At 40.3% G+C, this 23,591-nt stretch overlaps 1 protein-coding gene across 1 annotated transcript in view; it reads right to left on the bottom strand.

Annotated features, from left to right (window-relative positions):
* NR3C2 (nuclear receptor subfamily 3 group C member 2) overlaps positions 1 to 23,591 on the bottom strand; it is a 419,058-nt gene that overhangs the window by 212,508 nt on the left and 182,959 nt on the right. Inside the window, exon 2 of the mRNA XM_052654629.1 lies at positions 4,765 to 4,904. Within this exon, the coding sequence (XP_052510589.1) occupies positions 4,765 to 4,904 (140 nt within the window). The remainder of the gene's footprint in view (positions 1 to 4,764; positions 4,905 to 23,591) is intronic.

Raw genomic sequence — 23,591 nt, 5'->3', positions numbered from 1 at the left:
GTGAAGAAAATTAACTCTCAGTCAACCATTACAGGTCCTTAAAAACATTTTCACCCCAAAGGATATTGTTGATGATACGAAAGATTTCTCATCTATATGCTGTGAAGTACACAGGATGGGGATGAGGAGTACATGTCCAGAGTTGTGTACCTTAAATACTGCAAATCTGAGGACTCCGGAGATAAATCTGCAATTAGGTCTTTCAAAGCCGTGTCATTTCAGGAAATAGATTTATAAGTCTCTTAACTTAAAGGAAAAGGTCTGAGTGTTGAAACAGGCATCATATAATTTGACTGGCCATACCAAGATATGGACTCTTTAGCCTAACAGGTCTGCTTACAAAAATATAAATCCAGCTGACTTCACATAATAATGAGCTCTCTTCTTTTACAACACTGCAACTCTTCAGTGATTTGTGGTGGCTGTGTCTTCCAGACACTATCTGTATACTGAGCATCCAGAAACAAAATTAGGTTATAAAATAGCCTGCTGAATGTAGCCAGCTCTATTCATTGAGGGATCGCAAAGTAAAATACACATGTGATGAAACCAATGGCAATTTACAGTTGAAAAGAGACAAAGACAGTAAAAACTCAAGAGTAGAATTAGAAGTTGCAGATCAGATGTCAAAAGGCCTGTGTACACTCTTGGGCCAAGTTTGCTGCTAATCTACTGATTTGCAGGAAGGAGGAGTCATTTAACCTGGAATGCTCTTATGTCATGCAGGTCCATTCATGTGTACATTCAAACATTCTTTTAGCGGCTAATAAATATCTGCAGTGTCGCTAAGTTCCAGAGATAAGGTCCTTTCCTGTCCTAAAGACATCGAACCTGGACGCTGAAATTTCACTTGGTATCTCTCAAAATTTTCTCTACTGTGCAGCCCTCACAGGTGGCACTGATCCAGTCAGCTCTGAAGGTTCATTACGGGAGTGAATGTTGGTAGTTCAGTCCATGTTGGAAAATGTGGAAAAGTCCCTCGAGGGAAATTTGAAAGACCCTCCATTCCCCCACACTTGACCCTTGGCCTCTACATTCTTTGAGAACTGCTAGTCTGGAAAGATCTTACAATTGCAAAGCCCAGTTCTATGGGCAAAATAAAGTACTATAGGAAAAATGAAGCTGCGATGACAAAAAAATGCAGACCTAACCGTGCAACGTTACTGAATCATTTACGTGGTTCCTGTGTACAGACGTGGCCGAAGAACTTCAGCATTTTGTTTTTAAAGAAGAGTCAAGATCTAACAGTTTGATGATTTATAAAATCTGCAAAAAGATCTTGTTTTCATGCAATTTTTCAAAGCATTAAGTAGGGCAATGTTACCTTTTCCTTGTGTGTATATAAAGAAACTGAGGCCCAGGTAAGCTATATAATTTGCAATAATCTCACATCTAGTGAGTGGCAAATCCGCAAATTAAATCAAGTCTTTTGACCCTAAAGCCAGCTCCACTTTCCACCACTAGGGAGAACCCTGTTTAAAATATATGTGTCGGGGTGGGTAATCATGAGTGTGTGTGTGTATGTGTGCACGCACACTCATTCTTTTTCTTTTGTCAGAAGGGAAAGGTCCTAACAAACATTCAAGGCAAATAAGCAATTCAAATTAAAAAATAAAATGATACATTTCCATTGAAAGGTAAAGTAATATGACTCTGAAGTGACATTATTGGCCCCCAAAAAAGGTATTCCAGATGAGGCTTCTAAGGGTTTTTACATTAAATGTTTATGAATTAAAAAAAAAAAAAACCACATCTATATATCCCACTAGACAGAACACAGAGAACATAATTTACACTTAAATGGTGTGCAGTTCCCCTAGGTAGTCACCACTATACTATCAGACCAAGCTACTGAGAGGCATGTTCTAGCACATAAAGTCTTAATTAAGCCAACAAGCTCAAAACTCACACTGTTGGGTTTTCCCCCGTTCTCTCTCAAGTGGCCCTGGTATTGGCAGTTCCTTTCGACTTTTAACAGACTCCCCTTCTCTCAGCTCCCTCTACGCTCAAGTGCTTAGAACCCTGTTTTTATATTCTAAGGAGGAGCTTAAGGTTAAAACCAGAAAAAAACTAGTAAATATTCAAATATAAAAGCACATATACACACTTGCAAATGTGTGTGTGTACACACACTGGGACAGTTTCTCAGTGATTACACCACTGCCACCACGGTCACCAAGCAGGCATAAAGCACGACACACAGAGTAGGGTTTTCACAAACTTGAGAATTATGAAAAGTGGTAACAACAGATTATGAGATTTAGTTATGAGGCCTTTGGCTGGATCTAGCTTTGGAGTTGTTAAGTCTCTAATATGGGTTTAAGTTTGATCTTATGATTCTGAACAGGTTAGTTGACTGGGTCTGATCCCAAATGTCTTCATCTGTAAAAAGACGAATAAAAATAACACTCATATACCATAGCTTTATGAAAGTAATGCCCTGAGTTAGATATAATATTTTTAAAATAATTTCTTATTAAACCAAAAAACTCCGATTCAAAGATGGTCCTGTTTCTTTCACATGCACCCACGATAAGAGTAAGCAAATACAAATTACAAAGCAAAAACAAGTCATTACTCTCAAGAAGTTTAGTGTTTAAAATATATAGCCTTGTTTCACACAAGTGAGTGATAAATTCTAATTCCCCAGTAAAGAGTAAATATGTTATATTAATAAAAGTTTTGAAAGGCACGCATCTAAGTTCATTATCCATTATTACTGATCGGCATTCCAGTGAAACAAAAGCGTATCCACATTTAGGCTTTTCCACATTTATATGTCCCTCAGTTATAAAAACAATTCTTTCCTTAGCTACTTCTAGAGAAACTACTTAAAGCAACAATAACTAAGCAAAAACACCTAGAAAACCTTTTTGCAGAGAAGGGTAGGCTTTGTAAATAGCCAAAACATGGGCTCTGATATGAAAGCTGACCTGTAGGTAGGGTAATACAGGACACTCTTTCTAAATGTCCTTCTCTCATTGCCTTATTTTTACTTATCACCTTTGTTCACCCATTAGTGAGCCTAGGGGGGGAACCCTTATATTGGAAGGTATATAGTGACATTAGGAAGGTGTCAGAGTCAAACCTTATTTATTTTTCTACTACTGAGTCAATCACAGAGTTAAGAAAGAAGAGGGTGGCAGAAAGACAGTCTTAAAAAATTATATTGATTTCAGTTTTATACATACTTCTTTCCGCTGTTTTCTAGAAATCAGCCTTCTTGTAACAGACCCCACCTTTTTCTCCAGGAAACGCTCATCCCCACGGTTGGTCTAAGTGGTTCAGGTTGGCCAGAACCAGCCTATCAGATCGCTGCCCTCCCCTGCCATGGTGACTGGTTTGGAGGGGGTGTGTGAGTCAAGTCAGACTATGGAGATTCATTTGGGGGTTTTTATAATAACTCCTGGGAACTTCAAACCTCTTTCTAAAGGAGGTCTGGTGGCTGTCTTATCACCATGAGAGAAAATACATGAAAATAGAGCCAGGGCAAAGTCCAGCGATGGAGAGAATGAGACTGCGTGTGAAGGACCCAGAGTAAGACCATGGCTTGCCCAAAGCCACACCCGTAAGAGTGCTTTCCACTTATGTGAGCCAATGAATTTCCATTTGTTCTTAACCCAGTTTCTGTGGAATTTTCTGTCACCTGTAACAAAAGCGCATCTCCTGAGAAATAGATACAGAACTCCTATTATCAATTCAATGCTGGGATTGGGGACTATTAAATAATTAATTGTGTAAATAACATGAATCATGTGCTATCAATTAAATAATGCAGAATCAGTCTCAGAAGCACAGAAATAACTACTCAGTCAGCTTTTTTCATCTGAGAACTAAGGACATTTCCTGTGGTCATCAGCAAAATAAAGATGAAACATTCAAATCATTTATGCTTAAAAGTCTCTAAAGCACCAATTCATCTCTCAGAAAAATATTCTGAGAAATACACCTGCAGATATCTTAAGGCTGAACTCTTTAGTGAGAATAAGTGTCGATAACACAATACTTCTCTTGATAGCAAAAAAATTCTACACTTTGACCACTCTTAGTACTCATCATTAATTAAACCATCTGGCCTAAATATGATGTTAATTAACTGCTTGGAAGTGAGGCTGGAGTAAGGCAGAAACAAACCAAAAGACCATTTCTTTTTAGGAAGTATGATTACTTGTACAGAAGCAAAAGGTATCCTACGTATACTTGACTCTCAGGATAATTTTTCATTTAATAGAGTGGTTTGAAAACTTTCAGTAAGAACAAAGCTAGGACTAAAATGGAGACAGGGAATCTCAAACAGCTATTAAATGACATGATTCTGTAAGGAATACAACTTAAATTATACACATGATCCTGATATGTTTTAACTTGCCACAAACACGTATATTTATATAGAGACACAGACAAGGCAGAAATACTGTTTAAAAAATGCCCTCTCAGGTCATGCAAATTAAATTATGGTGACATACAATTATTTTTCTAAGTCTCAGTGAAAAAAAAAAAAAACTGGGATTAAATCAACAACCAAACAACCAGTGTTTCTGACTGGTTGTTTCCAATTCACAATTTCAAATTTTGGCCATTAAATATTGTTCAGTGAAAAATCTCCAAGTGATTTTTAGGCAAGGTGTTATTATTATTTTTCACTGACAGATTATATCTAAAAACATTTTGATTATTTCTCAATAATGCTATAGAGTTAACTGTGCAAGTAAACTACACACTAGGAAAAAAATGTGTAAAAGGAACACCCACATGAACATTTACCTTCCACTGCTCTTTTGAAGAACACTTTGCAGCTGCCACAGGTTACTACCCCATAATGACATCCTGATGCCTCATCCCCACACACCAAACATATTTTGGAAGGTCTTGAGGATCCAGTGGAAACACTTCGTAAAGTAGAGCTGGGGAAAGAAATCAAGATTTAAGTAACTACACTGCAGTGGCACATTTGACATGCTGTACAGCTCAGCTCAATATCTGTCATTCATCTTGGTTTCATCAATAAATTCAATAAGGTCCCATACCACATAGGAAATGAAGCCAAAACCTTCCTAAGAGGAGTAATGTATCAAGAATCCCCTATAGCAAAGCCTCTTCTCAGTACTAGGAAACCATAAACAATCTCATGTAAACTTTTTCTTCCTTCTCCTAATTTTGAGACTGCGTACCAAAAATATTATTTGCATTCTAGGTGAACAGGGAGGAGAGAAATCTTGAACCAAGTCATCATGAAAGTATTTTTGGCGTCGAAGGACTATTGCAATGCTTCTCAACTCTCTTCACTTGGACTCAGACTGTATCTCAATTATGCCAGGTGAGAAACTCTCCCCTCTCCAAAACATTGCACAAATTAAAATTAATTCTTGTCTCTATTGCCAGCAATTTCACCCTCTAAGCTCCTGCATTTTTTCCATGTTAACTTACCTAGGCATGTTCAATTCAGTTCATTGTGTTTACTGATTTAAAGAGACATGTATGTGTGCTAAGTCACTTCAGCTGTGCCTAATTCTTTACGACCCTGTGGACTGTACAGCCGCCCCCCCTCCCCCCCGGCCCCAGATTCCTCCATCCATGGGATTCTCCAGGCAAGAATACTGGAGTGGTTGCCATGTGCTCCTCCAGAAGATCTTCCTGACCCAGGGACTGAACCCACATCTCTTACGTCTCCTGCGTTGGCAGGCGGGTTCTTTACCACTAGCGCCACCTGGGAAGGGACACAGTCAACACTAAAAACAAGCCACATATGTAACTATCTAAGGTGACTTTCATGGTTACAAACTGAAGGATTCCGTTTTGAGGGATAAATTTAACCCCTGAAGCAACAGTATACATGAAATACTTTTTAAGGAGACTCTTCTCAAGATATATTACATATTCCTGTATTGGTTTATGGTACAATCTGAACAAAACAATTTTAAATTCTAATAAGGTCTCATGGCTCAGTGGCAGATGTGGACCAGGCAGGTAATTTTTTCTTTCCTGGTATACATGCATTTATTGAATATCTACCCACAGGTCCTGCGAAAGGTCCTGAGGAAATAAATGAACTGCCCAGCTCTTGTCATCAAAGCTGGTGAAAGTATTATGGTATATGCTTAGGTGTGGGGTAATATGGCGGCACAGCTTTCCATACCAGTAAGGGTGGGAATACACCAGTCAGAAGGCTTCCCCAAAGCCTTCTGAGTTTTGAAGGATGATTAGACCTTAGCCAGACAAAGAAGGGCAGAGGAGGCAGAATGTGCAATATGAGCTGGAAGGCAAGAGAAATTTGAGCTGGGCATGCTGAGGAAATGTTGGGTAGATTTGTTGTATGTCACTACCATCACCTTGCTATCCAAGCTTTTGTCTCTATGTTAAACAGCAGGAACATGAAAAAAAGACTCCAAGAAAACACATCAAAAGGCTAAAATGGTTAAGTTACCATGATAATTTCTCTATTTTTTGAATTAGCTAAAATGTGGTACTATTGCCTTGATGATTTTTTTAAAAATGATTTTATGTGTTTTAACTACATTCTCATCAAAAACAGATGAAGGAGCAAACTGCCACTGCTCAGGCACTGCAGCATGACGGACTTTTTAGAAAATGACTTCTTAAATCAAGGGCTGAAATGATGTTCTCCAAAGTTGTTTCTCCTTCTGAGAAAAGTGCTCTTTATTATTTTTATTAGTGTCCTTTGACTTCTTTATGACATTCAAAACATTCCATTTCAGCACCAATAAATTCTTTGGCATATTAGCCAGTAAAGCTCAATCCATACTCTGTCTGACTTTCCTATGCTGCACAGGGAAGTACCAGGAAGCCATGAACAATTAGAATATAGCTTAAAAGTCATTACTAGCATGTAAGTGCTTTTCCACAACTGCAAGCATACGTGGGATTTGCACTGAACACTTTCGTGAACTTTGGTCTGGGTCCTCAAACTTAAAAGCCTCTTAACTGTAGTCTTTGGAACTCTCCTCTTCTCTCCAAACACATTTTCTTGGCAACTGCTATGGACTGAACTGTGTTCCCTGCCCACCCCAAATCTGTAAGTTGAAGTCCTGGCCCCTAGGGCATCAGAGGGCAATCTTTTTTTAAAAACTGAAGTACAGTCGGTTTACAATGTTGTGTTAACTTTTGCTGAACACCAAAGAGACTCAGTGATACACGTCTATATATTCTTTTCCACTACGGTTTATCTCAGGATATTGAACACCATTCCCTGTGCTATTCAGAAGGACCTTGCTGGTTTCCACTCTACACGTGATATTGCCATCTGCTAACCCCACACGAACAGTTCATCCTTTTACTGCTGCTGCTGAGTCGCTGCAGTCGTGTCCGACTCTGCGCGACCCCACAGATGGCAGCCCACCAGGCTCCCCCGTCCCTGGGACTCTCCAGGCAAGAACACTGGAGTGGGCTGCCATTGCCTTTTCCAATGCATGAACGTGAAAAGTGAAAGGGAAGTCGCTCAGCTGTGCCCGACTCTTAGCGACTCCATGGACTGCAGCCCATCAGGGTCCTCCATCCACGGGATTTTCCAGGCAAGAGTGCTGGAGTGGGGTGCCGCTGCCTTCTCCTCATCCTTTCCCTAGCCCCCTCAAACCACGAGTCTATCCTCCATGTTTGTGAGCTGGTTTCTGTTTTGTAGATAGGTTCATTTTTTGTCATGCTTTAGGTTACACATATAAGTGGTATCATGTGGTATCTGTCTTTCTCTTTCTGACTTACTTCATTGAGGATGATAATCCCTACTTGCATCCATGTTACCACAACAGCATTAGTTTGTTCTTTTTTATGGCTGAGTAGTATACCACTGCATATATGTACCACAGCTTCTTTATCCATTCATCTCTCAACTGGCATTCAGGTTGCTGCTTCCATGTCTTGGCTTTCATAAGCAGTGCTGCCATGAACATGAGGGTACAAAACACCTTTTGAATTACAGTTTTGTCTGGATTTATGCCCAGGAGTGGGATTGCTAGATTGCATGGTAATCTTATTTTTAGTTTTTCACCTAAAACTAAATCTTATTTGGATTTAGTGCAATCTTATTTGGGAATACGGCCACAGCACACATAGTTGGTTGAGATGGGGTCCTTCTGGAGAAGGTGGGCCCCTAATCCAGTTTGATTGATGTTCTTATTAGAAAGAGGACATTGGGGCACAGACACACACAGGCAGAATGCTATGTGAAGATGAAGGCAGTGATACTCTTGCAAGCCAAGGAAGGCCAACAAACCACCAGAAGCTAGGAGAGAGGGATGAAACAGATTCTCCCCTACAGCCTTCAGAAGGAACCAACTCAACCTACACGTTAAGCATGGCCAAGCCTACAGAACCATGAAAGGCCACATTTCTCTTATTTCAGCTACCCGATGGGGGTGCTTCATTACACAGCCCTAGCAGACCAATACAGCAACTTGGACTCATCCCTGACTCTTTACCTCCGTTTTCTTTCTCAATCTGTTATTTCTCTTTATCTTCAGAAAGCATACATATTTGGATCACTTCCCACAGCTCCTCTGGGACCACTCTAGTCCATGCCACCAACACCTCTTCCTGGGATGTGCAGAAGTCTGCTCACTGATCTTCCTGTCTGTCCTTGTCCCCCTCCTTCTCCTATAGCTGGAATGATTCTTATTTATTTCTTTGCTCATCCAAGGGCTTTCCCTTATACTCGGAGGAAAAGTCAGGGTCAACCTATGACCACAGGGCCCCAGTATGGTTCCTATAACTTTACTAACCTTTCTCACATGCCTGCTGTCCTTCAGGAACACTGGTCTCCTTGCCAGACCTCAAACACACCGGGCATGCACCCACCTCAGGGCCTTTGCACGTGTTGTCCTCTGTTCACCTAGATATGTGTGTCCCCTGCTTCTTCAGGGTTTCATCCAGATGTTATTTCCACAATCAGTCCTTCCCTGACCTCTCTACTGAAAACACTTGTTCTTCTGAACCCCCTTCCTCTTTGGCTTTACTTTCTCCCTAGCACACGTCACCACTGAACATGTTGTCTATTTCCTTTCTTTGGTCTGTTTATTTTCCTCTTTATTTTGCTTCACTCACACAAGAAGGTAAATTCAACAGGGGCCTGGATCTGTGTCTGTGGTTCTCTGCCACTGTGTCCCCAGGGCGTGGCACAGTCCTTGGTACATATAAGGCTCCTGCTTAACACTTGGGATAAATGAGTGGTCTAAGATGACTGGCCTTTTCACAACCATCATCAATTTTGAACTCCTACTGCACTCCTTACATACAAGAATGTGCTTGGTTCTTAACTCTCTCGAGAAAAGTAAATAGTGGAACTGAATTAAGATAAAATCAAAGAGAAGCATCAAAAAGATGCATTATGAATCCTAATTAAAACAATAATTTGGCCAATGACAGAATTAAAGCAAACCTGGGTTATCTTCCCTTCTTGTCTGCTGACATCTCTCAATTACAAGAGGGCCTCCACATACCTCTCGGTGGTGCTCTGCTTCTTCGGTGTCTGTAATAGTCTACTGAGCTCACTCTCTATTTCTGAGGCTCTTTTCTCACTGTCTTGATCACCAGTGTAGATTTTCTTCAGTGTTCTACCTTTGAAGGTGAAGGTAAAGTCACTCAGTCATGTCTGACTCTTTGCAACCCCATAGATTGTAGCCTACCAGACTCCACCATCCATGGGATTTTCCAGGCAAGAATACTGGAGTGGGTTGCCATTTCCTTCTCCAGAGGATCTTCCCAACCCAGGGATCGAACCCGGGTCTCCCACACTGTAGGCAGACGCTCTACCATCTGAGCCATTCTTCTCATTTCTACAGTTTATCTCGATGATCTCATCTACTTATCCCAGCTCAGACAGCTCTCCTAATGAACGAGTCCTGAATTGTTACATTCAACTCCAACTTCTCCCCGATGTGCCAATTTTATGTGTCCACTTCCTTTACAAAACTGCCCTGCCTCTGTCTTCTGGCTTCGAGAAGGATACTGCCATCTGCTAGGCACCCAGGCTGAAACATCCACTATCACATCTACTCAGTTACCAAGACCTGCTGGTCCAGCCTTGACCCACTTCCATCACTTCCCCGCACCCTGTTGGGAAGCCCGCTTCGGACCCTCATCACTTCCTCAGGGTTCTCCCTCAGCCCCAGCCTCCCTTCCAGTTCATTCTGCGGTGGCTGACAAATGACACTTCCTGTTACAGAGCTCTGATTCTTTCCAGGTTAGAAATATTCCATCATGCCTGTGCCCAATACCACCATACACAATAATGCTTGTGTGACTCTGCCTTCTCCTGCAGGTCCTCTCATGCTTGTGCTCACCACACTGCAATCTCCCCATCCACGGGCTTGGGCACCACCATCTGTATTCCCACCCCCAGTCCAACTCCTGGAAAACCCGACCATCCTTCAAGGGTCCCTGATGTTCTCCCGGCAGGACACACCCCTCTCTGTTCTCATGATTTGCTTCTGCATTTTGCTAATCCCCCTGCCTCAGCAGTCATCACTTCTGCCTTGACACTCTTGATTGGAGCACTCATCTTAAACCCTTGAGGGCAAAGACCTTGTCCTCTGCCTCTCTGTGCTCTATGCTGCCATTAGTGTCATGCTGAGACTGCTTATTGAATGAATGAAATCACACCCTTAATCTCATCACAGCAGAACATAAATTTCCAAAAGGAGATTTTTACAGCAGGTAAATTAATGAGGCCAAGGTTATAGGTTCAATTCCCCTATGGTTCATCTAGCTTTGCACAGAGCAGGGAAAAGGGCATCCAGGGAGACAGACTATCCTCAAAAGCTCAGCAAGCCATCCCACAACCAAGTGCATTAACAACACATAAGACAGGCCATAATGGGTAGACGGGTCAGGAAAACTCCTGTCTCCACTGACATCCTATCATGTGATATCTCTGAAACTGAAAGATGGTACATGGTTGGGAGGGTATCCATCCAGTTTTAAGAAATGCATTACCACATTTTGTAAGTGGGGACAGGGAGGAGAGAAAGTTTTTATCAGAACACAAAGCTCACTGAGTGACTCTGAACGTCAGAATTTCTTTATAGTATGCACAAGACGTTAACATCTTATTACAGCTAAACATCTTCATTGGATGTGAGCCCCAAACATACAGGGGTAGAGGCAGGAACAGGGACTTAGCAAGAAAGCCTCCTGTTCTCGGTTCAGCTTAGCCACTAACTGCTAAAACCTTAACAAAGCCGCCTTTCCTCTTCGAGCTATACTTCTCACCATAAAAAAGGTTGAATAGGTGATCTCTAAGATCTTTTTTAAGATATGCTTTTAAGATAAAGATGAGCACAAAAGATAAATGGAACAGCCTGTCATAATAAAGTTTTATCCAAAAAATGGACTTCAAGTTCAAATTATAGACAGTGTCCTATACACAGCCATTCTTTGCTCTGGTTCAGCAGAAAAACGTCTACATGTAAAAACTTACTCTTTCTAGAACAGCTAATCCTATGGCACTTAAAATCTTACTTGCAGCCATATGAGTGCTATGCTGATTTTGCTTGAAATTTCTGCATACATGTATGTACTCAAATGGTACTCCATCTGCTAAAAACCATTTTAATATTAAAGAGTTGGGAAAATTTTCCCAACCCGGTCATTTTTGGTCTTGGTAATCAAAGAAATATTGTTCTCAGAAAGAATTTTATAATCAGACAAAGGTAGTTCATAGGACTTAACACATACGTTAAAGTATCATTAAAGCAGAAATGAGTGAGCGTTGTATTTCCACTTGTAAAGACAAGTGTCTCTCTTTGGGAAATACAAGTAAGATGCAAGTATTTTCAGCACCAAAGAGAACAGTTCTAATGATTCAGTGAAGAGTTGAAGAGGTTAATCAAAGGTTCATGCTGATTTTTGTGACAACTGGAAGGGGCTATACTAACCCATCATTAAAAACACTTACTGGGCTAGCTTTCTTCCCCAAACGGCTGGATGTTTAGGGAGAAGCAATAAGAAGCTGTGCAAGAAAAAGGAACTTTTACTGATCAAAATATAACTGGAGGATCTGGCTGTGAATGCTAATGCACCACGTTCTGCTTTCCCAGGAACCACTGTGTTGTTTCCCCATCTTCAGAACAATTACCGAACAATACTGCAGTGATTGGCCCACTATTCAGTGACCAGAATTCTTCATACAACAAGAACACTCTGTCTCATTTCTGAAGCCCACTCAGTAAGAATTAAGCAAACCTGTCTTTTGTACTTTCATTTAATCAGATAGATGCTTTTACCAACATCCCTAGCTGCTGAAAAGTTTCTTTCCATGTGCAATCAGTTCAAGCATTCATTCAGCAACCTAGAGCAAAGTGAGAATTCGGAGGCATATGCAAATAATACTTCAGGAAACATCCTTCTATTGCTGGTGTCTAAACTGTTCATTAATGGAGCTATTCATTGAAAGCCTGACATGCTCCTCCTTTTTTAGGCACTCGGATGAATGAGAAAATTCCTATTCTCATGGAGTTTTTACCACAGTAGGAGAAAAAGGCAATACAGAAATAAGGAAATAAATTCAGATAGTGGTAAGTGCTTTGAAGAAAATGACAGAGGTCAAGATTGGATGGGGCACTGGAGGGTTAGGATTCTTTAGAAAGGTAGCCTGCGAAGGCTGCTTTGGGGAGACTGAAAGGACACAGGAGCCGACTGTGCAAAGGTGACAAAGAAGGGAAGAGAAAGTGTAAAGTCCCGGAGGGAGGAATGAGCATGACACGGTCCAGAGATGGAAATGTGGCTGCAAGGAGGCAGGGAGACGGGAGGAGGCAGGAGTGGGCCCAGGAGGACAGAGAGGGACCGCACGGGTCTCCAGGGCTGTGACGATGACTCAGGGTGCTATCTTCAGCGCCGTCACGAGGGACGTGAATATTGAGATGTTTTAAGCAGAAGGGTAACATGATCTGAGTGACATTTAAAAATCAGACTTTGGCTGCTGCCTGGAGAATGGAAGACAGGAGTGGGTGATGTTGGAAGCGGGGAGACCAGCTACGACGACTCCAGCAACTATCCAGGCAGGAGATGATAACAGCTTGGATTCAGCTTAACGGAGTGAAGACAGTGAGAAATGGCCTTTTCATTCTTAAAGTAGATGGTACTGACCAGACTTGCAGAAAAATTATATGCTGGTGCTACTTATATTTACATAGTGGAGTGAAGAGCAGTTTTGGTGGTTCAGGGGAGTTTGTTTTGGACCTGACCGCGGTAAAACAGCATCAGTATGTTCTGTTCCTATTTTTGTAAATAATACAATAGCAATAATATAAAATGATAATCTACCCATAGAAAAAACTGGGAGCAAGCATATCCGGTTACTTAACCATTCTGGGCCAGTTCTGTCATTTGATAAGCAGTGATAACAAGTTGTACCTTATAAGGTTCTTATAGATTAAATGACTCAAAACAAACATATATGCGTGTGTGTGTGTGTGTGTGTGTGTGTATACATATTTTTTTAGGAATCCAATTTTTATTGTAAAAAAATACAAAGTATTTTCGTCAAAGTATTTCCTTTTCCATCACAGTTTTTATTACATGATAATGAATATAGTTCTTTGTGCTATACATTAGGACCTTGTTGTTTAGTTTGCACATACTAGTTTGTATCTGCTAATCCCAAACTTCTAATTTATCCTTCCCTCACCCCCTTTCCCCTGGCAATCATACATTTGTTTTACAGGTCTGTGAGTCTACTTCTGTTTCATAAATCAGTTCATCCGTGCCATATGTTAGATTCCACATATACATGCTATCATGTGGTATTTGTTTTCCTCTGATTCACTTCACTTCATATGATAATCTCTAGCTCTATCTATGTTGCTGCAAATGGCATTATTTCATTCTTTTCTATGGCTAAATTAATCAGTATACTCAAGAGCACTTACAACACTGTCACACATTTAGTGGCATTTAAAGTCTGGCCAGTATGAATCGGCATTACAGAGACATTATTACTTTGCCAATAAAGGTCCATCTAGTCAAAGCAATGGTTTTTCCAGTAGTCATGCACGGATGTGAGAGTTGGACTATAAAGAAAGCTGAGCGCCGAAGAATTGATGCTTTCGAACTGTGGTGTTGGGGAAAGACTCTTGAGAGTCCCTTGGCCTGCAAGGAGATCCAACCAGTCCATTCTAAAGGAGAGCAGTCCTGGGTGTTCATTGGAAGGACTGATGTTGAAGCTGAAACTCCAATACTTTGGCCACCTGATGTGAACAGCTGATTCATCTGAAAAGACCCTGATGCTGGGAAAGATTGAGGGCAGGAGGAGAAGGGGACGACAGAGGATGAGATGGTTGGATGGCATCGCTGACTCAATGGAATGAATTTGAGTAATCTCCGGGAGTTAGTGTTGGACAGGGAGGCCTGACATACAGCAGGCCATGGGGTCACAACAGTCGGACACGACTGAGTGACTGAACTAAACTGATTATTGACTGGCACAGTAACAGAGCTACAGACAGTTCTACTCTTCTATATCGTATTTTTCTGTTATGCTGTAAACTTATACAAGCATGCATAACATTGGTTAGCAGCAGGAAAAAAAGGTTTTTAAAAATACAGCATAAGAGAATGGTACAACAATAACCATATTGATTATTTACTGTATAGGCAGTGTCCTGTGTGAATACAGACTCAAGCATCCGTTTAAAAAATTCTGGTTTCTCTCTTCCTGTACATGTAACTGGGAACAGCCCCATAAGGTCATTAGGATAAACAATTATTGAGATTCAAACATATACTTTTATACATAAAGAAAAATAAATTTAAGAATCTGGAGAACACTCAGTATACAAAAAATACATTTCAAAAACAAATCAACTCTTAATAACTAGTTTACTAAAATCCTTATTTTCATCTACACACAAATCAGGCAAAAAACCCACTTTTTTGCTATTTCCTTTTGTTTTTAATAAACATATATTTTGAGTCACAATTTTTAACCTGAGGTATCTCATTGTAGTTTTCCCATTATTTAGGAGGAATGTTTGGGAGTGATTCTTGTGGTCTATTTTCTTTAATGGTTTTATTTTTGACAATAAGATCATTAATGTCTCAGGAGACGATTCATCACTAAATAAGATTCCTTCTCTTAAGATGCTATTCATAGTGTATTCATATCAGTTCAGCCACTCAGTCATGTCTGACTCTTTGCAACCCCATGAACCACAGCACACCAGGCCTCTCTGTCCATCACCAACTCCCGGAGTTCACCCAAACTCATGTTCATTGAGTCAGTGATGCCATCCAACCATCTCATCCTCTGTCGTCCCCTTCTCCTCCTGCCTTCAATCTTTCCCAACATCAGGGTCTTTTCAAAAGAGTCAGCTCTTCACATCAGGTAGCCAAAATATTGGACTTGCAAGCTTCAACATCAATCCTTCCAATGAACACCCAGGGCTGATCTCCTTTAGGATGGACTGGTGGATCTCCCTGCAGTTCAAGGGACTCTCAAGAGTCTTCTCCAACACCACGGTTCAAAAGCATCAATTCTTCTAAGCTCAGCTTTCTTTATAGTCCAACTCTCACAACCATACACAACTACTGGAAAAACCATAGCCTTGACTAGACGGACCTCTGTTGACAAAGTAATGTCTCTGCTTCTTAATGTACCATGAAGTGTACCACAAAGTGTACCATAGACTGGAATTAAATAATTGGTTCACATCTTTCAATCTCAGGTACATAAATAAAATTTACAGATACAGTTACCATACAGCTACCTGATACGGAAACTTCAAGGATATGAATAGTTTGGAAAAGAAAATGTAAAGCACAACAATGGCTGATTAGTCTTTTCAATTTACTTTTGTTTGTTTTCACAACAGTTTACACCATTAGTAACATTCATTACAGTGGCTCTGTTTAATAAGGTAAGTATTTTCTACACACTAAATTTCATTTAAGTGAATGCAATTTTCCCTTAAAAGATTTAATATAATCATCAACAGAGGGTAGCTTCAGCACGGCAGGGAAGTATTTTGGCAGAGATCTAAAAGGAAGGAAAAGGCAAGAATATACTGGATTATAGGAAGCTGAAGCCCACCCTAATACGTGCAAAATTTCATTTTAAAGATAAGAATCTATGCTAGAAGGGCATTCAAGTGACTTTTTATCCTTCAATTATGGCTAAACAAATTCACATTTGATCAAAATATGCAAAATCTATTTTTTGGGAAATAGGGCAAACATTTAAATCTAGCTGAAAATGTATGTTTTAACAAAACAAATGATCAAGTGCAATTACTGGCCACTGTACAGTTAATGAATCATTTTTATTCAAATGATTTTTTTTACTAAACAAAAGCTATGTGAAAGTACTTCTGAGAACACAAAGATAGCAAATGGCTTTTATTCTCAACGAATTTACACTCTAGGTAAGACCTGGAGACTGGTAAATATTAAAGTCACTGTGTAATAGCAGTCATCCATAGCTTAAAAAGGGCTTCCGTGATAGCTCAGTTGGTAAAGAATCTATCTGCAATGCAGGAGACCCTGGTTTGATCCGTGCGTCAGGAAGATCCACTGGAGAAGGGATAGGCTACCCACCCCAGTATTCTTGGGTTTCCCTTGTGGCTCAGCTGGTAAAGAATCCACCTGCAATGTGGGAGACCTTGGTTTGATCCCTGGATTGGGAAGATCTCCTGAAGAAGGGAAAGGCTACCCACTCCAGTATTGTGGCCTAGAGAATTTCACGACTGTCCATGGGGTAGCAAAGAGTCATACATGACTGAGCGACTTTCACTTTTCATGGCTTGAAAAGAAATCATAATCCACAGAGAGTCCAATAACTTGCAGTTGGGTTGAAGGAAAACTTCATGAAGAAACTGGGCAAAGTGAAAATGAGCTAGACCAAGAAAAAAGTCCAGACAAAGACAAATGCACTGGAATCCAGAACTCGAGTTATAGTTATACCCGGACAAATGTGGAGAAAGGCCCAAATCATGAGTCTCTAAGACCAGATTCAGTAGCTAGAGATGATTCTAGGATCATGAATTGAAACACCTGGTAGACAATTAAAATAGTGACATGGAAAATAGAGAGATGGGTACAAAGATCTACCACGCTGACAGACACTAATTGACTGACGACAACTTTAATACGTTCAATACAGACAATGGCAGCAAAAAGGGCTGATAAACTGGAAGAAAACTAAGGACCACTGAATGGAGGAAGCAGTTGAAGAAGAGAAAGATTGGGACGTACTAAAGAGGTAGTGACTTTTTGAGATTGGGAACTCTAGATTTTATTCATGGAACAATGAATGAAGTCACCCAGGCAAAAGGTGAAATTAGGAGAAAAGAAGGTCACAGATGGAAACCTGCAGAAAATACATTTCTGGTTAGGCAGGGAAAGAATTTGCTAACAAACCTGAGGAAGGAAGACCAAAGAGGCAGGAAGGAGAGGATGCAGAGTCTTGGAATCAAAGGCAGGAGATCAAGAAGGGTGGACCAACACTGTTTGATGCCATCAAGGGAACAAGACTAAAGGTGGACAGCTGGGATGTGGTCACTGTTGACCTTAGTGATGGTGGTTTTTCCTGCGTATGTAAGATACACATATAAGCCTTGCGAAAGAGAATCTTCATCTTCTCTGCTAAGAAGTTTCCACATTTAGGGAAACTGTTTTTTTCATAAAACTATTACCTGGTAACTTGAGCACGTAAGAAGTCTCTAAAGCTCTAACACCAAATCATCTCCAGAAACACTTATTGAGCATATATATGCCAATCAGTGGTTGCTAATACAATAACCAAGTATATGTGCTAAAGAATGCGTCCACATTTTATTTTGCCTCTGTAGTCACTGGCATGTGTGTTTATTTACATTATAAGTTAGTAAATGTATTTAGAATCCCTACAGAAGGAATCATGAGCTAATCACACAATCAATGGGTCAGTACTTTATAAAGTATGTTTGAAGGAGATTACCTTCAAATACTTGCTTGAGTGTAAAGTTATTATTTTAAGAAGATTATCACAAACTGCTTGCTTGACTGTTTGTAATGACATGACTTTGCTTTTGAAACATACTATAAACAGAAACAGTCTCGCAGACTTAGAAAACAAACTTATGGTTACCAAAGGGGAGGGATAAATAAGGAGGTTGGAATTAACTATATGCTGTATATATAACAACAGATAACCAACAGGGACCTACTGTATAGCACAGGGAACTATATTCAATATTCTGTAACAATCTATATGGGAAAAGAATCTGAAAGAGGATGAATATATGTTTACATACAACTGAATCCCTTTCTGTACACCTGAAACTGATGCAACACCGTAATTCAACTAGCCTCCAATAAAAACAGAAATTAAACTGAAAAAGTAAACAGAAATAAAAATTGTGAGAAAACGAACACACCATAAGTATTAAACCTGATTTAAGTTTTTTCCCTGAATTACGCTAAGACACGGACTTAGAGGCTGTTGCAGTGGCCTGAGACACTGAGCTCTGATGGGCACTGGGCCGAGCTATGGGTCCTGAGCCTGAGTCAGTTAGAAATTACTGAGTTCAGTATGCTTATCACAGTTGCAAGAAGTTGATGGAAAAACATGCTGCATTGTGGCCTTTCTGAGCAACAGAATATGGCTTCTTTTTATAAATTTAAGTAATGAGTCCAAAACTCCAGCTGCTTTTTCTCTGAGTTGCCTTCAATTCTAGACATAATCATTTTCATCGCCACTGGTATTGCTCTCTGACCGCTGCGAAGTAAGACTCATATGTAAGTTCACAGAGGTTTTGCAAATGGCACCTTGTATGCCACCTGCCTCATACTCAGGATTCTCACATGGGATAGAGAGAGAGCCTTCATTATTTCAACAACTTACATGCGACAGATTTAGAAAAGCTCATTGCAAAATCTATAAATTAACGACAATATTCTAGCACTTTTCCTGACGGGGCACCATGCCGTATTTACTTCAAATCTACTCAATATCTGATTTTGAGCAGCGTTATCACCCTTGAAATATTAAAAATAGCATCTTTTTTACATTTAATTTTTATTTTATATGATTTACAATTTTTGTTTTATTTTGATTTATTTTCAGGTGTAGAGCCAGGTAATCGATTCAGATATACATACTCATATATCCATTCTTCTTCAGACTCTTTTCCCATATAGGTTATTATAGAATATTGAGTAGAGTTCCCTGTGCTATACAGTAGGTCCTTTGTTATTATCTATTTTATAAACAGTAATGTATATATGTTAATCTCCATCTCCTAATTCATCCCTCCTACCCACCTTTCCCCTTTGATAATCATGAGTTCGAAAACAGCATCTTAGTACAACATCAAACGTCTGAAGAAATGCTTTTATCAACTGAATCAAATACATTCCTTCTTTACCATCTCAGTGTCTGAATAATCAATGAGGTATCATCATTTGAGAGTTAAGGGGAAAAAATGAAAAATAAATCCCAAATAATAAGCTTATTTTCTTAGGGTTAATTCTATAATTGTGAAATGACATCACTGCATGCAGATAAGCTTAATACCTGAAATGACCTTTCAATAAAGGTATAAGGAATCTAGCAGGAAAAAAAAAATCCTTCCCATTCATACCTTAGCTTTTAACAGGCAAAAAAATATATCCCTTTTCAAAAAAACACTAATGAATTTTTCTAGTTACGAGGGTTTTCTTCATGGGAGCCTAAGTCTAACCACACAAAAAAAGAGCCACTCTGTCCTCATTCTGCTTGAAGGCAGGGTGACGAGGGGCTGCTCCTGTCTGTAGACAGCACCACAAAGGGAGGTTTGGTCAGAGCTGCAAAATGCTAATCAGGGAAATGACCGACCTCACTGATAAGCTCTGAAAAGAAGGCACGTGTGCACCGACAGCTCAAGAGGAACACACGTACCCTTGAACATGCAGGAATTTTCTGCTGCGCAGGTATTCTTCATTAGCAATGCCCTCGGAAGAAAATGACAGAGGCTTTTAAGTTGGAGCCAGCATAGGGCACTAGTCAGTAGACTTGGTGACTGCGTCTGCAAAGAAATTCAGAGGCGCCCCGTCGACCCCGCCCCCACAGTCTTCAGCACCCAGGGATCAATGCTATACTGTTCCATCAAAAGTTGCCTATGCTCACCTTGAAGTTCCCTACAGAGCTCCCTTTCAAATTTCTCCCACTCAAGCCCAGTTTGCAGGATTAACCCATGTGAAATTGCTGTGCTCCTATGTTTTTTTACCTGCAATTCAGGCATTTCTAACAGTTTCATTTAACACATTTCTGCCACAGGCTTTAATGATAAAACTAGGGTCTATCACAGTACAGCATTTCCAAATCAATAAAATGATCAATTGCTCTTATGTGGGCAACAGCATTCTATTAAGCATGGTGGTCTCAGGTCTTCAAAGCAACACACGCAAGTACTGAAGTGAACTTTAATACTGCTTATTCCAATTCCTTATTGCTTGTTCCACACCCAGACCACTGAGTTTCCTTCCATTATCATATAACCCAGCAATTCTGGCTATAATTTAAAAAAATGTTGTGTCATGCTTTGTTCATTTTTGTTCTGATCAATTTCATCACTTTTACTTTTTTTCAGGTGAAATATAGTTTAAAAAAGTTAACAAATAAAACTGCATGCTCATTTCCTGACCTAACATGAACAGAACAATGACAGAATCCTGTGTACTTTCTTCGGGGATTTATTATTCTTAGGGTTTGACGTTTGGGGCTGTTTCTTTGATTGCCTCCCTCCAAAAACACGTGATGCCCAAGGTTTCAGAAAGGCTGCCTTTTGGCTAGCAAAGATCATACGTACCCATGTGCTGACTCAGTGTTGCTCCACGAGGTACATAAAAATGCATGATTTATTTATTTCATGAGCAACCGTTTTGTTCAGATATCTTGTAAGCTACTTTAATCCTAAGGAAAAAAAAAAAAAGGAAAAAATATCTACCAAATACCCTGCTTGTTCTTCCTTTCCTTTCTAGCTCTGTCTTCTGTCTCACTTCCTCTGCCGAACCCCACTGTCGTACATATTTTGGCTTTGAGAAAAAAGCTACTATCATCATCAGAGATGTAAGTGTATTTGGTCTTCATAGAACAGACGTTAGCACTTCCCCGGTGGCTCAGTGGTAAAGAATCCACCTGCAATGCAGGAGACACGGGTTCAATCCCTGGGTCGGGAAGATCCCCTGGAGAAGGGAATGGCCACCCACTCCAGTATTCTTGCCTGGAGAATCCCAAGGACAAAGGAGTCTTGGGGGGTTACAGTCCACGGGGTCACAAAAGGGTCGGACATGCTTAGCAACTAAACAACAACAATGCAAACACTAAACGTGCTTAAATATTTACATTGAAAGGGTCATTTAGATATTTGCCAGCAGTGAACCCAGCTTTTCGTCCAGCTACCTCACTTATCCTTCTTTCCTCATTACCTCCAGGTGTCTTTCCAAGCCCAGAGGTCATGTGCTGTGAGCAATAAGGTGCTGAACAGCTGATCCGTCCCTTTCATTCACTTGACACCGTTGCTAAGCACCTAGCATATGCCAGCATTGTTCTAAGTCCTTGACCAGTTATCAAAATCCACTAAAATCCCCACAATTTGAAGTCATGTTTGTGGACAGGAATGAGGGTGGTGTGGCCAGGGGAGTGGACAAATCTCTACTGGAAAGCAGAGGAATACTGATATATGTATTAACTTCTGTGTCCATGTGAAATTATTTTCCTCACTCTTACGAAATATATCAAGCTTGCTTGAAAGAGTGCTTCCTCAAACGCAAGAAAAATCAAAATGAAAAGTCTAGATTCAGTTAACTCAGTGTAACTTCTACTTCTTAAAACTGAGATGAGAGATGTGAGATTAAAGAAAGTGCCCCCAAGAGTACTGAATCAGGATTTAAATACCCACTTTCACTGTTTAGTCATGGTGTGTGTGAGAAAATGCCTTTGGAATTTAAGTAAATATGCAAGTCTTTCTTGCTTTCGGTGAAATGTGGCTGTCCTTCAAATAAAAGGTACTCATATTTTTACAGTTGGCATTAATACTCCATTTAATTATCTTCCAAGGTTGTGAAAATCTGTACTTAACGAAAGACAACTGTTAACTTGCACCAAAATAACTTTGATCATTTTCCTGATGTTCTTAAAAGCAATCACAGAAGTATTTCCCAAAAGTTTAAAAAATCAAGTTAGGCTTTTGCTTTGGGAATGGATCTGAGAAAAGATGAAGCAGGGTTTTAAAATGAGGCAAATGGCATTGATATCAAAGCAAATGTGACATTGTTCAGTGGTCAGAAGTAGTTCCACCAGAGCTGGTGAAAAAAATTTCAGAATGCCTAAAAATAGTGATGAAAGGTGGTGATGTTGAGGAAGGGCGTTCCTCTACTTTTAACAGCAACAAGGCAAGAGGCAGTGGACAAGTCGCTTAGATCTATCTTGCTTCAAAAATGTCTTCATATCAACTACTGCTGGAGGAGGAGAAACAGCCGGATGGCCGTGATACCACCCTGATGACTGATCGTCAGAGGTCTGAGGCAATGAGTGGCCTTTCTCTATTACGGGGAATTCCCTAAAATAAGATTTACTAAGCCTCCTATATTTTACCTCAGTGCCATAGAACAAGGATTGCTAGATGTTCCAACTTGATTTCAAGGACACTGCATATACCCTCTTTCAAAACTGGGCCATAAATACCTGTTTGCAATAAAAATTTAAAAATCTGAATCAGCATTCCCTTTCTAGAGCTTGAAACACTCTACCAATCTCTTTGGTAAAGATTAATATAAAATACTTTCGAATAGAGGGAACATAATACAGATGTGTTTGAAAGTGGAAGTGTTAGTTGCTTTGTCAAGTCTGACTCCTTGCAACCCCACAGACTGTAGCCCCCCAGGCTCCTCTGTCCATGGGATTCTCCAGGCAAGAATCCTGGAGTGGGTTGCCATGCCCTTCTCCAGGGGCTCTTCCCCACACAGGGATCGAACCTGGGTCTCCTCCACTGCAGGCAGATTCTTTCCTGTCTGAGCCACTGGGAAGTGCATCACAGTGTTGGGACAGGTAAGCCCTGTGGTGTCAAAGTCTGCCTCACCTAGGGAGCCTCCCCAGCTTCCCCAGGGGCACTGGAGCCCTGCCTGCCCTCCCTCAGCCCAGACCAACAAGCAGCAAAAGACAGGCCAACATGCTCCAGAGGCAGGAGGAGGCCGGTGCACGGGAAAAACGGCAAGTTAATGCAGGTGAGAAAGGCAGGAGAGAAAAGCTCTAAAGAAATAAAAGCATGTAGCATAAACTTTCCAAATACGTTAAGTGTTTGAAGGGAACTACAGTTAAGAACAGATGGACAAGACGGCCAAAGAGACAAGGGGAAATAATGTATTGGAGTTCTAGAAGGGTGGGTATATACAAGTTTAGCCAGGATAGTTACCCAGACGTAGCCTGTATGTCCAAGGAAAATAATGGTAGGAATTGATTTGAGACAGAGGGAAACATAATTCTGAAATATGTGTTCAAGTTCACTGTTTATCTTCTGGGCAGAGAAGACTATTTGTTTATTGAAATAATTATAGCCATACTAAATGGAAAGATCATGATAAAGTGATAATGTAAGAAGTTAAAAGCAGGAAAAAGAATGTGTTAGAAG

This window comes from Budorcas taxicolor, chromosome 17 (assembly GCF_023091745.1).
Source record: "Budorcas taxicolor isolate Tak-1 chromosome 17, Takin1.1, whole genome shotgun sequence".
Taxonomy (NCBI): domain Eukaryota; kingdom Metazoa; phylum Chordata; class Mammalia; order Artiodactyla; family Bovidae; genus Budorcas; species Budorcas taxicolor.
The sequence above is the reverse complement of the archived record's forward strand: the minus strand, read 5'-3'. Positions and strand labels throughout refer to the sequence as shown.